At 43.2% G+C, this 13,652-nt stretch overlaps 1 protein-coding gene across 12 annotated transcripts in view; it reads left to right on the top strand.

Moving 5' to 3' along the window:
* The window catches only part of NEDD4L (NEDD4 like E3 ubiquitin protein ligase), a 296,429-nt gene that overhangs the window by 198,327 nt on the left and 84,450 nt on the right, over positions 1 to 13,652 (top strand). For all 12 annotated transcript variants that reach the window (XM_075932622.1, XM_006116559.4, XM_006116558.4 and 9 more), the window contains 3 exons: positions 5,954 to 6,004; positions 10,800 to 10,861; positions 10,974 to 11,076. In XM_075932622.1, the coding sequence (XP_075788737.1) occupies positions 10,815 to 10,861; positions 10,974 to 11,076 (150 nt within the window). In that variant the 5' untranslated portion in view covers positions 5,954 to 6,004; positions 10,800 to 10,814. The remainder of the gene's footprint in view (positions 1 to 5,953; positions 6,005 to 10,799; positions 10,862 to 10,973; positions 11,077 to 13,652) is intronic.

Below are 13,652 nucleotides of genomic sequence, written 5' to 3'. Positions count from 1 at the left end.
TACTACAGACATTTTTTCAGTAGTTTAATGTGATGTAATCTGCTGAGTGATGTATTTGTTGCAGCAGTGTAACTTCAAATAATGATTTGAGCTAGAATGGGCTCTAAATTTAATGTTTTTAACTATTGCACTGAAGGATTTGAAGATGGGTTTAATTTATATTAAGTATCTCTGATACTGTACATGAGCAATTTGTGAGTGACAGTTTTTTTTCTGTTCATGTCACAATGGAAAAAATATTTAGTGATGTGTCGTGTCTGTGGAGCTGAAAGCAACTTACAAAAGCAGTGGGAGATGGCAGGAAAGAAATGCTAATAATTTTTCCAAAATTAGACAAGTCAATAGCAGAACTAGAAATAGAATCCAGGTCTGCTGATTTAACCATCCTGTGTCTTACCCACTGAACGAGACTGTGTTGCCACTGAATCATGCTGCCTTTTAAAAATATATGTGAGGATTATCCTGGCTTGTTAAAATTGCATATTGATTCAGATAGTCTGTTTATATGACTTGATTGGTTTTGGCAGCACTGCCATGTTTTTGAAACTTTGCTCTGTTAAACCAGCACCTCCAATAGCCATTTGTAAAGCACCTGTTTGGACCAGTTGACTGTATCAAGTTCTTGTGGTATACTTCGCAAAATATTGACATTCTCGTTAACTGGTCTTTTACAGTTTGTTTTTATAATAACTTTTACTTTAACCATGTAGGCGTTGTCCTTGACATACATGATGTAAACAGAAATGGTTTATAGTTAATAATTTTAATTCAGAGCTGTTGTTTCATCATGTTTGTTGGAAATTACATGCAGAACAGGAATATTTACCTTCTGTGCACTAAGCTTGGAGTTGAAAGTTCATTACTACAGGCAGTCCGCGGGTTACGTACAAGATAGGGACTGTAGATTTGTTCTTAAGTTGAATCTGTATGTAAGTCGGAACTGGCATCCAGATTCAGCCGCTGCTGAAACTGATCAGTTTCAACAGCGGCTGAATCTGGACGCCAGTTCTGACTTACATACAGATTCAACTTAAGAACCCCAGGCATCCCCAAGTCAGCTGCTGCTGAAACTGATCAGCGGCTGATTCCAGGAAGCCCAGGGCAGGGGCTTCCTGTAGTCAGCCACTGGTCAGTTTCAGCAGCGGCTGACTTGGGGACGCCTGGGGCAGAGCAGCTGGGGTGCTGCTGGGTTGGTCCAGTAGCACCGCCGCTCCTCGGCGCTACTGGACCAACCCAGCAGCACCCAAGCTGCTCTGCCCCAGGCGTCCTGATTCAGCCGCTGCTGAATCTGACCAGCAGTGGCTGAATCAGGACGCCTGGGGCAGAACAGCTGGGGTGCTGCCCGGTTGGTCCAGTAGCGCCCACAGCGGCGCTACGGGACCAACTGGCAGCGCCCCAGCTGCCATACCACAGGTGTCCGGAGCAAAGCCATGGAGCACGGGGGCAGCGGGACAGCCCAGACGCGCCGTGGCTGTCCTGCTGCCCTCGGGCTCCGTGGCTTTGCTCTGCTTTGTTCCCCGTCCCCCTGGTCTGCAGACCAGAGGGACGGGGAGCAAAGCCGCGGAACACGCGGGCAGCGGACAGCCCAGACGCCGGGGGGGGGGGGGGGGGGGGGCGGCAAAGCAGAGCAAAGCCGCCGAGCGCGCGATCAGCTGACAGCCCGGACGCGTCTGCGCTGTCAGCTGGCCGGGCGCTCGGCGGCTTGGCTCTGCTTGGCTCTGCTTTGCCCCCCCCCCCCCGTCCCCCCCGTCCCCCTGGTCTGCAGACCAGGGGGAGGGGGGGGAGGCAAGGCAGAGCCAAGCCGCGGAGCGCACGGCCAGCTCACAGCCCAGACGCGTCCGGGCTGTCAGCTGATCGCGCGCTCGGCGGCTTTGCTCTGCTTTGCCCCTCCCCCCCCCCCGGCGTCTGGGCTGTCCACTGCCCGCATGTTCCGCGGCTTTGCTCCCCGTCCCTCTGGTCTGCAGACCAGGGGGACGGGGAACAAAGCAGACCAGAGGGACGGGGGGCGGGGGGCAAAGCAGAGCCAAGCCTCGGAGCGCGTGGGCAGCGGACAGCCCTGTCCGCTGCCCACGTGTTCCGCCGCTTTGCTTCCTCTCCCTGGTCTGCTGGAGACCAGGGAGAGGAACGCCCCGTTCGTAACTGCGGATCCGACGTAAGTCGGATCCGCGTAACTCGGGGACTGCCTGTATATGTAAGATACCAAAAAAACATAAGTGACTTTGTTATGGGCTTTTGGTTTTTTTTTTTAAAGCACAGTGACTGGGATAGTAGCAGGTTTAAAAAAATCTGAATTTAGAGATGTCATTTTGTGTACAATACAGTAAAGCTAACCATGTATTTTGGAGGATGAACTGGCTCTGGGGACGAGTTATAAGACAATAAAATCTGGCACTCAGGTAATCAGTTTTCATCTGTCAAATAAGGAAGGTCATTTTGCTTATTTCTGAACCTAATTCTCTGTGCTATCCAGTTGTGAAATACACTTTGTGCTGATGCAGTGTATTTTATGTGAAGATATATTTTGTTCTTTAAAGATCAGTTGCCCTTGTTTTGCATTTTTAACACTAAAATGCATTTTAACACTAAAACGAATTGCATTCATATTGGTGAGCACTGCCATTGACATTATTATGCATGAAAGTTGATGGGACTACGTCTGCTGGAAAACACCTTCCAGTCTATGGGTGCTATAAGAAGCATATAGGTGTTTTTTTTTTCCTTGTTCAGCTATCAGTTGCAAATGTCCTTTGGTAAAGCATTTTATTTGTTATAGGCCATCATTATGCCAGTGAAAACACAGAGGTGCTTGGTTTTTCAGCCATCTTTGTACTAAATGCTGTACAGCAGTTTCTTAACCTATTTTTTAATAAAGTACCCCTTTAAAAAAATAAGTACCCCCACTACCTACAGTTTTCAGACGCACACCGTTTTTTTTCTACCATTGCAATACATTTGTTTAAACAACTTAATTGTAGCTGGGCGGGCAATGAAATGTTTGGGTGTAAAAAGTACAAAAATAATAAAATGCTGTAAAACTTAAAAAAAATTCATTTTTCTCCACATTTTAGTTGTTGATGTACCCCCCAGACTTCTGTCAAGTACTCGTCAGGGTACTTGTACCACTGGTTGAGAAACTCTGCTGTACAGCATAATTAGAACGATATGTGCCACATCCCCAATGAGTTTAGTGTTTCATTTTAGACATAACTTATCACTCACGGCAGTTGAATGAAAAGATGCCCATGATTTGAAGATGTTTATTTTTTAAGATTAAAATATTGTTTTATGTTTGTATGTAATAATAGTGAGGTATGTGAAGAAAGAATTCAGTACAGTGAAACCTGCACTATCCAGAACTTAAGTATCTGGAAAACTGTAGAAACCAGCAAATTTCTGACACGGGGAAAAGCCAAAAAAAAAAAAAAAAAAAAAAAAAAAAAGGAAAGAAAGAAAGAAAGAAACTAGCTCTTTAAGTGCCAGGCTGCTCCTCAAATGAGCTTGCAGCATGTACCTGGGAGAGGGGAGAACAGCACCCAGAAGCAAGCAGCAAGCATCTCGGCTACCCCGTGCAGCTCCTGGTTCCCCCCCAGCAGGTCAGCCCCCCACGGCATCACCGCCTTCTGTCCCCTGGCTTCTACCCCCCACCAGGCCACATCCCATCCCCTCCCTCCAGCTTGTGCTCCTCACCCCCCAGTAGGCCACATCCCAGCCCCAGGATGGTTCCCGTGGGGCCCCTCCCCCATAGGCCCCGTACAGCTCCCACCCCCCTTCCCCAGATAACCAGAATTTTTAGGTTACCGGCACGCCCTAATCCCCAGGCGTGACCGATAACACAGGTTTTGCTGTACTGCAAGCATGAGGGTAAAGTATTTTCAGGTGTTCAATACAAGGACCCTAAAAAATACATCACCTTGTTCCATTGTTGACTTAATAAATCAGCTGTAAAGACTTGCAAGATTCTTGTTAGAAACTGCAAGGGATTCACAATAAATCATTCACTCCAGGTAAAGGGAAAGCCTGCCTTGAAATAGGGCTCAACCAGAATTTAAATTCAGAACCCCTTGTATTGTGTGTGAATTTTAATCAATAATGAGCCCATGTCTCTGCATAGATATTTGGATGATCTGAAAAGTACATTTGGAGCCTGAGGCTGCTGGCGCCATCGATAAAATGCATTTGATAGGGCTGCTCCCTCTGCTGTAGAGCAGTGCTGTTTCATGCGAGCCACTAACAAATTGCAGCTTAGTTATCTTAATAGGGATGCTACATTTCATTTAATCAACTAATTGATGGATTTTCCATCAACTAGTCGATTAGTCAATAAGCAGGGAGCTGCAGCGGGGTTAGATCCTGACCCTGGAAGCTAACCCCACTGCAGCTCTGCCTTTTATATGTATTAAGAGCCAATAGGCTACAGCACAGCAAGGGGACCCGGCATGCGCCAGGCCACCTGATTCCTGGCTTGTGCCGGGTCCCCCTGCTGTGTACCAGCCTTAAATGTAAAAAGGCCTCTTGGAGCGATCCAGGATACAGCTGTCCCAGCTCACGCTGTGGTCCCCGCCACTGCTTGCCAGCCTTGTAAATGTATTAAGAGATAGCAGTCACAGCATCTGGGGCTGGACAGGAGCCAGGAATCCGCTGGTTCCTGGCTCGCGTCTAGCCCCACTACCCCCCTGCCTCCCCTATCCCCCATGGAGACAGTGTTGGGGGGAGCTGGCTTTAAAGAGGCAGCAAGGGGGCTGGAAGTGACTAGTAGAGGGACTAGTCCACTAGTTGCTTACATCCCTATTAGTAAGGGCAGACTTTACCTGTGAAGCACTGTGTAAGATTGTTTTCACATCATGTTTATATAACTTAACTGTATCTGTTTAGAAACTAAAATAGTTAAAGCTCTCCAACATCCTTGGCTTGTTCTGTGCAACAGAAATAAGCTGTGCTGATATTAATACCTAAGTACTGGTTATTCTGCATTCATATGTTTTAAATATATCCCTTTTAAATGAATGTAAAGCTGTGTGTTCATCAGCATGCAATGTGGGTCATCAAAGAGGGGGGGTGGAAAGATTAACCAAGAGGCTCCAGGTAGGATGAATCACTGCATAAAGTAAAAATGTAATAGCAATTGAAAACACCCTGTTACCTTAAAAAGATATAGTTGAAGAGGAGCAGCACCTTATATGTGAGTGAGGTGCTTTACAGTAAATAAGAGGTTGTGAAATTTTGAAGTGAAGGTGCCTGCGTGGTAACTTAATTTTAGCTTTTAAATGTTTGTTCAGTATGCCTAATGCCAGGAATCCCAGTGGAACACCTGGGGTTGTACTTGTAAGAATTTTTGATATGTTGCAGTGACAGCAGGTTTTTAAAGGAAACAAGTGAAAATTTGTTAATACTGCAGATAAATACAGTGGCCTCAGAGCCATTTGGAGGGACATAATAGAAATGTACTAAAAACTTTGCTGAAGTTAACCATACCTTCCGAGTAGGGAGGTTTGGTGTGGTGGGGATAGAATCCAGATACAGTAAAAGATTAGTACAGGCAGTCCCCGGGTTACATGGATCCGACTTAGATCGGATCCCTACTTACAAACGGGGTGAGGCAACCCCGCACTAGCTGCTTCCCCCCAGCAGACCAGGGAGACGCGGAGCGGCTTTTCTCAGCAGACACCTCAGCTTGAGAATAAAGGACTAAGGGAAGTGAGGTGTGGGAGAATAAAACTAGCTCTGGAGAAATGTTTGGCTAGAGTTTCCCCTACAATATGTACCAGTTCCGACTTGCATACAAATTCAACTTAAGAACAAACCTACAGTCCCTATTTTGTACGTAACCCGGGGACTGCCTGTACAGTGTTGTCTAAGGCTCAGTTGTGACCTGACTTCTGTTTGCCCTTGTTCCCCTTCTGTTGGTTTAAAATGTACTAATAAGCAAACATTTTTTCCTTTGTTTTATTTACAGACTAGAGACGACTTCCTGGGTCAAGTAGACGTGCCCCTTAATCATCTACCGGTAAGAGATGTTTATATGCTTACACGTAATGGATCTCAAATTGAATAGGAGCCAACAATGTGGTGCAGCTGTGAAAAAGGCTCATATCATTCTGGGATGTATTAACAGGAGTGTCGTGTAAGACATGGGATGTAATCATTCCGTTCTGCTTGGCTCTCGTAAGGCCTCAGGTGGAGTACTGTTTTGGATGCCACATTATAAGAAAGTTCTGGAGAAATGAGAGTCTAGAAGATAACCTGGCTTAGAAAACCTGATCTATCAGGATAAGTTAAAAAAAAAACTGGATCTCTTTAGTCTTGAGAAGAAAACCGGTGTGGAAAGAGCTGATTAATCTTCAGAGATGTTAAAAACAGTTGTGATCAATTATTCTCTATGTCCATAGAAGATAGGACAAGAAGCAATGGGTTAAGCTGCTGTAAGGGAAATTGAAGTTAGAATCAGGAAAAAGCTTTCTAACTTTAAGAATAGTTAAATACTAGAAAATGTTACAAGTGAGGAAGCTTGTAGAACCCCATAACTGGAAGTGATTAAGAACAGACTGGACAAACACCTGTTAGTGAGGTTTTAGGTTTACTTGGCCCTGTCTCAGCTGGGAGGATGGACTACATCAGTGGTTCTCACTTTTCTGTAGATGACCCCTTTCACATAACAAGCCTCTGAGTATGATCCCCTCCTTAACTTGAAAAAAACCCCCACCTTTTAAAATAGATTTAACACCAGGATAAATGCTGGGGAGGCAAAACAGCATTTTGGGCTGGAGGCTGACAGCTTGCAACCTCCCATGTAATAACATCATGATACCCTCAGGGGTCCTGAGCCCAGGTTGAAGAACCCTTGGACTAGATAAACTTTTGAGGTTCCTTCCAGCTCTTCATTTCTATGATTCTGTTTACTCTGCTTTGTCAGTGTCTTGTGTGAGAAACTTTTACATAAATGTAATAGACTTTTTTTTTCTATAGAAGGAGTAATTCCATCTCTTTCTAGCTTAATTGCTGCAGCAGCAACATTAATTGCTGTCAGGAGAGAGTGCAGCAGAACATAAAGAAAAGTTCAGTGGCCCCGCAACTCATAGCAGCTTGGAGAGGTTTTCTTTTCTGGGCCTAGAGACAGGGTAGCTAGAAACTCTTCAGAATATCACCCATTCCATTTCCATTCATTCTCCCTTCGTTCTGCCCCAGTTATTCTGTGTCAAATGGTGGCTAGTCCATAGTCTGGTCCTTGCTCTCTTAACTACAGGTTGGACCTCCCTGGTCTTGCTCTGGCACCCTCAGGATCTGACCAATCACGAACAAGGGAATTTGCCGCACCAGAGGAGGTCTCCCTGCTACTGGCTCCCCAGGCCACTTTCCCTTCCTGCTGCTTGGGACCAGCCCCCACTGGGCTGCCAAGCTGCTGCAGCCCCAAACTGCCGTTGCCCCAACCCCACTATTGGGGCTGCCGTGACTGCCACATCTTAACCCCTACTACTGGGGTCTCTGTGGGTAGGTGTGCTACCAGGACTCCAGTTCCAGGCCCAGCCCCACTGGGCTCTGAGCTGCCAGCCCTCTTGCCACTGGGGTTCCCAGCCAGTACTCCCTGCTCCAGTAACACCCATGGTTCTGCTGGACCCATGGATATTGCCAGATGAGGGAGTCCTGGTTTTGGGAGGTCCAATCTGTACTGTAATGTCCCTCTAATTATCCTATGGCCTCTTTTCACACTGTCACCTCTTCTGTTATGAACAATTTTTCTTCCTGTGAGCCAAGCAAACTGTCTCCTCCAAACCTGCCCTTAAAAATCCCTATTTTTACTTTGCTTTCCATTCCACCCCAACTCCACCATTCCTAGGCTTGTGTTCAATCCTATAATTATGTGTGTTGTCTGTGTCTAAGATCGTACACCGTTTGGGGCATGAGCTGTATTCCTCTATGCCTGGAAAATGCCTAGCATGTTTTGAGCACTACTTCAGTCCTAGTAAGAGCAGTAGCCACATGTTGCGGGATGACAACAGAGCTGTGTTAAGGGAAGTTAAAATGGTTCCAGTGCAGCTGAGCATATAAAAGCCCTGTTTGTTTTTGATTGTTTTTTCTTAACTTTTTTTCTTTTCTTTATCTAGCTCAAACGAGAGGAGAGGCTTTCTAGAGATAGGGCTGCAGTGAGATGGACTAGTAGTGGGTGTCTCCTTGGGAATGCACTGACACATTCAGGAGAGTTGGGCTTCTGTCAGTTATGGGAAGATCTGTTTGCAGATAGCGCACTGGGAATGCAGTGAAATTAACTGGGAAGTGGAAGTACTATTGGTGAAGTACTGGAAGGGGTTGCGTAGGGAGGTGATGAATTCTACAACCCCTTCCAGTACTTCACCAATAGTACTTCCACTTCCTAGTGAAATAGTTTTTTCTAGTATCCAACCTTAGCTGCACCCCTCCTGCAAGTTGGGGCCATTCTTTTTTGAATTATCTGTAATTTAGATGTGATACACCCCACCACTATGTTATGTAATGTAACGGCATATAGGATATTATACAGCACATAAGATGTGGACAATCACAGATATTTTAAATTCATTTTAGTAGCATTAATTTAGCTAAATTTATATGAAAAATACAAAGCAAGAACTGGCAATTGGGTAAGTTAGTTTGAAGAGGCATTAATTGCTCCCAGTTGTCTCAGTAAGAGTAAGAAAGATGTTTCAATACAATATTCCCCTGTGCGTAGCTAAGATTCCAAACTTTGTAATTATGAGTTAACCGCTTTAGGGACGTGAAAGTGTAACCATTATACAGTTAACTGATGAGTCGAGGCTCATCAGTTAACCTTCATGGTTACACACAAGCTCCCAGTACACGCAGGCAGCTGGCTTAAAAGCTGACTCCCCATGCACACCGGGGAGTTGCTTCCCCCTGCCCCTTCCCCACTGCTGCCTCTGTATGAGAGGCAGCAGTGCAGGGGGAGATGGGAACTGACTGCTCCCTGCCTTCCCCCCTGTAATCCTGTAACCGTTGGAAAATTTCATTGGTTACAGTTACTTAAATACATTTTAACATCCCTAAATCCACATGCCTCGTAAGGTACGGTAGTAATTTGATGGTAAAGGAACCAAATAAAGTCCCCCCGCCCTTTTTTTGAGAGAGATGAAATAATGATAAAATGTTTTCTCTTCAATACTTTTCATTAATCCAATAATTATAGTAAAGTTAAAGTTCTTTGATTTAGTTTTCATTCTGTTTGTTCTGTTGACTTGTTTGGCAAGTCTCTGGACTTCTTTGGACTTCAGCTTTGCTATCTACAAGATTAAGCTAATAAAGCAGAGTTCTGGATGTATTTGTTTTTTGTATCCCACTCAGAGCGGTAAAATAATTATAGAAGTGAGGAGTGATGAATCTCATCCTTGTATATTTTCTGTGATCCTGTCATCTTAACTTTTTCTTCTTTAAAAGAAGGAAATGTGTCTCTTGTAGGAAGTCAATGGAAACAAGATGCAGGAAGTTACTTTCAGAAAAGAAGGACTTTTCAGCTGAACAAACTACATGATATAGATTGAACTCTATAGTGCGGCACTCTCTGGTCTGGCAACGTTCATGGTCAACAGTGATTTTAGTTAGCTGGATGTCCAGTTATCATGTGTGTAGCAAAGCTTCCTGTTGTCCCAAGAAGTTTATTTATAGCCACCCATCCTGGCTCTGTGTTGTGTGCTGCTATTTACCTCTACTTTACCCATAAATGTCTTTTAAGATCTCAATGAGCAGTGCAAGTGCTGGTAATGCTGCTACACAATATTGATCCACTGTTGTCTGGCAAATTCCCTGGTTTAGTGCCAGTCAGGTCCTAAGTATACCAGAGTGGGGCGATTCAACCTGTAGTTTAATTATAAACCCTGAAAGAATTTGTGTGCTGATGTTTTTAATCTGAGTATTGAGCAGTAACTTTTTTTTGCAAGGCCAACGCATACCCATCTGTGAATTTACAGTAATTTGGAAAGGAGGATGGCTAGTGCTCCAGTGTTTCAAATTGGGAAGGGAAATAAGTGTGCCTGGGTCTACTTTAAAGGCTTATGGTTCTATAACAACCATGGACAAATCAGTTGAGCCCAAGTTTTCAGAACAATCAGTTAATGGGGAATGCACAGGAACAATGAGTTTTTTGGTTCTCATTTGGCTTTCAGTTTTTGAATGTTACAGTTCATATTCCCAAGCTTTCCCACAATCCTAAAGGCTACAATTTTGGGAGTTGAGGAGGGCTGTTTAAGGAAGGATGAGAGTCTCATGTAAGCAAAAGACTTCAAGAGCAACAGCTTTAAGAAACAGCCAGTGGGTACTTGATGTTACTTACCTGCCTCTGGTTGGGAGATTTAGCTTTTATTGTGATGGGCAGTGAAATCCTGAAATAAAAGCTAATTTTATAGCTGAATAATATTTAATTAAATTTCAAGGGGTAAGAAATGTTATTCATACATTCGGGTATCTCCTTCTGTCTGAAATGACAGTGCGCTATAATTTTCAAACATTATTCTTGGATAGCTAGAACAAGTTATGGTGAGTTGTTTTAGGCAACATTTTTTCTTTCTCCTTTCACTGATTTGTAAATATTGCAATAGTGAACAATGGACTGTTGATGTTCATAGCGACATCTAGTGGACCTGTTATTCAATAATATGAAACACAAATATCACCTACTGGTAGAAAAATGTTTCCTTTTGATTTCAGTTACTTAACCATTTTTACAAAGTGTTTCTAGCAAACCCTTATAGCAAATATAGTGAGTATTTATGTATTCTTGAGAATTAGCTCTTCAATTTATTTTTTAACAACTTTAGACAGAAGACCCAACCATGGAACGGCCATACACTTTTAAGGATTTCCTTCTCAGACCAAGAAGGTGAGGGGATTTGAATCCTAATAAAATTCTGCTTAACTTAAGAAATTATATTTTATTTTTAAAAGAATACTGCCTCATAAATCTCCTCACTTAATACTATCTTGTTCTTTAGCCACAAATCTCGGGTGAAGGGTTTCTTGAGATTGAAAATGGCCTATATGCCAAAGAATGGAGGACAAGAAGAAGAAAGTAGTGATCAAAGGGAGGAATCTGAGGTAAGAAATTTCACTTATTTCCCTTACTATTTCCTCCCTGTTCCGTACTATAACCATTTTGAAGCTTTTGGGCTCATTAAAGTCCAGGTGTTATTCTCAATGCAGTGACATCCTGTATTCCATGGAGGAAGAGCAAATGATGATTTTTTTTTTAAAAAAAAATTGACTAAAGGAATTATTGTTGTGTACTGGTTTATTTAGCCTCCTCTCCCTTCATCATGTGCCATTTCAAGTCAAGGCTCCTATTGTATGTTTTGCTGCCATCAGAAAATTAATTTCTTTTAAGATTCCTTGCTCCAAAGAACCTAGTAGAGATCTTACATTTTGATTAACCAGATAATCGAGTAGTTGATGGAATTTCCATTGACTACTTAATTAGTCATTGGGGGGGGAGCTCGTTATCCCCCTGCACCACTCCCTTTGAAATATACAAGACCTGCCCACAGTTCCCTCTGCCTCTCTCTTTTTTTCAAAAGAAGAAACGCAGGGGGAACCCGTGCCACCAGGGAGCAAACCAGACCTCACTGGCAGGGGTTCCCCTCTTGTGCCGCTTCCTTTGAAGTGTACAAGAGCCGCTGGTGGCTTTTGTACATTACAAAGGGAGAGGAGCAGCAGTGGGACCAGCATGAACAGTACTGTTTCAATCCCCACTTTTACTGTTCCCCCGCTGCCCCCTACTTCCTTTGCCCCCCACGGAGACAGGCCGGAGGAGGGAGGGAAATCTGCTTCTAAGGCAGCTCCCCCCAGCATTAATTTGTGCTTCCCCCAGCCCCTCCCTTGCTGCCTCTCTCTGATAGAGGAAGCAAGGCGGGGGAAAGTGACTGTTAGAGTTCCTACTCGACTACCTGATAAGCATTTGCTTATTGGGTAGTTAACTAGTCACTTACATCCCTAGAACTTCCTTAATTATAAGATTTTTGTCTTGATAGGTTTCATTTGGCCAATGTCAGCTTCTGTTTTGGTCTTTTCTAACCTGGCAGTTTTTCTTCCTTGAATGCTTGCAACATGTGAGTGAGCCCTCTCTTACATACACATATTGAGTCTCCTTTTCAGGGAAAGGTCTGACTCCCTCCGTCCAGTGTAGCCATTGGGAGATGGGTGGCACAGTTTGTGGCTTGGGCTAGCTGTGCAGGTTTATACCCAGAAGGCCTAGCCAGGTGAATACTCACATGATTAGTCCTCCTTATTGACAAGACGTACTAGTCGGCTATCCCTTAACCCTTTCCTCCTCCAAAACCAAAGTAATCCCTCTTCTGCACTGAATTTTCATTCACTGCCGTTTGTTTATTTTTACTAGGTCCAATTTTATGCCAACCCCTTGAATTAAGTTTTTTATTTGTTTTCCACTAAAAAAGGCCATATTTTCACACTGAGAGCAAGCATGTTTTTGTTGTATCATAGAAGTGTTAACCTTTCTATTACAAACTATTTTTAAATGATCTTACTATGTTGTCTTTGGGTTTAATTCTTTTTCATTCTTTCCTTCAATTCTCTTGCCTTTCCTTCTTAAGAGTGTGTATCTTTACCTCTCTTTGTTAGGCTGTTGGTTCCCTTGCTCTAATTTTGTCCCTTTTTTTAAATATTAGTTACCTTCATAAGTAAATTTAAAAGGATTAATAAATGATTAATTGCTGCTGTATGAGTTATGTCTGTACATGTGCATGGATAAAAGATATCAGTAGAATGGGCAATATGGGTGTGTCTACACAGCAAAGTTATTTCAGAATAATGTTCATTATTCTGAAATAACTGTGCAGGCGTCTACACAGCAATTCCGTTGCTTTGAAATAATTTCAAAATAACGGATGGCTTATTCTGACTTCTGTAAACCTCATTGTACAAAGAATAACGCCTGTTTCGAAATAAGGCATGTGTAGATGCTCCACTTCTGCTATTTCGAAAGAGCCCCCTCACCAAGGCCGTAAGTTATTCCTTCTGGGGCTCTAAATCGAGAATGAATGGTTAATCAATTGTTAGAGACTAATGATTAATAGGTTTCTTAGGCATAACTTATAGGCTATGTCTACACTGCACAGTTATTTCGGAATGAACTATTCCGGAATAGTTATTCCTTATTTTGAAATAACACATCTACATTAGGGAAGCCTGCCTCGGACTAATTTTGAGGCTTTCCTGCAGTGTAGACATGTTATTTCAAAATAAGGAATAACTATTCCGGAATAGTTCATTCCGAAATAACTGTGCAGTGTAGACATAGCCTATAAGTCATGCTTAAGAAACCTATTAATCATTAGTCTCTAAAAATTGATTAACCATTATTCCAGCCTTTTCTAATGTATTATCCCTTCGTAAATTATTTCTTAATGGAACCCTATGAAGTAGAGTTATACTACTTCTCAACATCTATTTCCTTGTTCCTCTCATTTTTCCTGGTACAATGTGTTCTCACACTCCTTCGCATTCTTATTCGTCGTACTCCATTGCTCTGTTTTTTATACTGCTTTCCCATTCTCTCTCACTTTTTCACTCTTCTTCTATTACAGTGGTTTCCAGCTGTTTTTACACTGAGAACTGGCAAACCCATTCACAAACTTTGGCGGACTGGCAACATTTTA

The sequence above is a fragment of the Pelodiscus sinensis genome, chromosome 6 (genome assembly GCF_049634645.1).
Source record: "Pelodiscus sinensis isolate JC-2024 chromosome 6, ASM4963464v1, whole genome shotgun sequence".
Lineage (NCBI taxonomy): Eukaryota > Metazoa > Chordata > Testudines > Trionychidae > Pelodiscus > Pelodiscus sinensis.
This window is presented reverse-complemented; position numbering and strand designations above follow the sequence as displayed.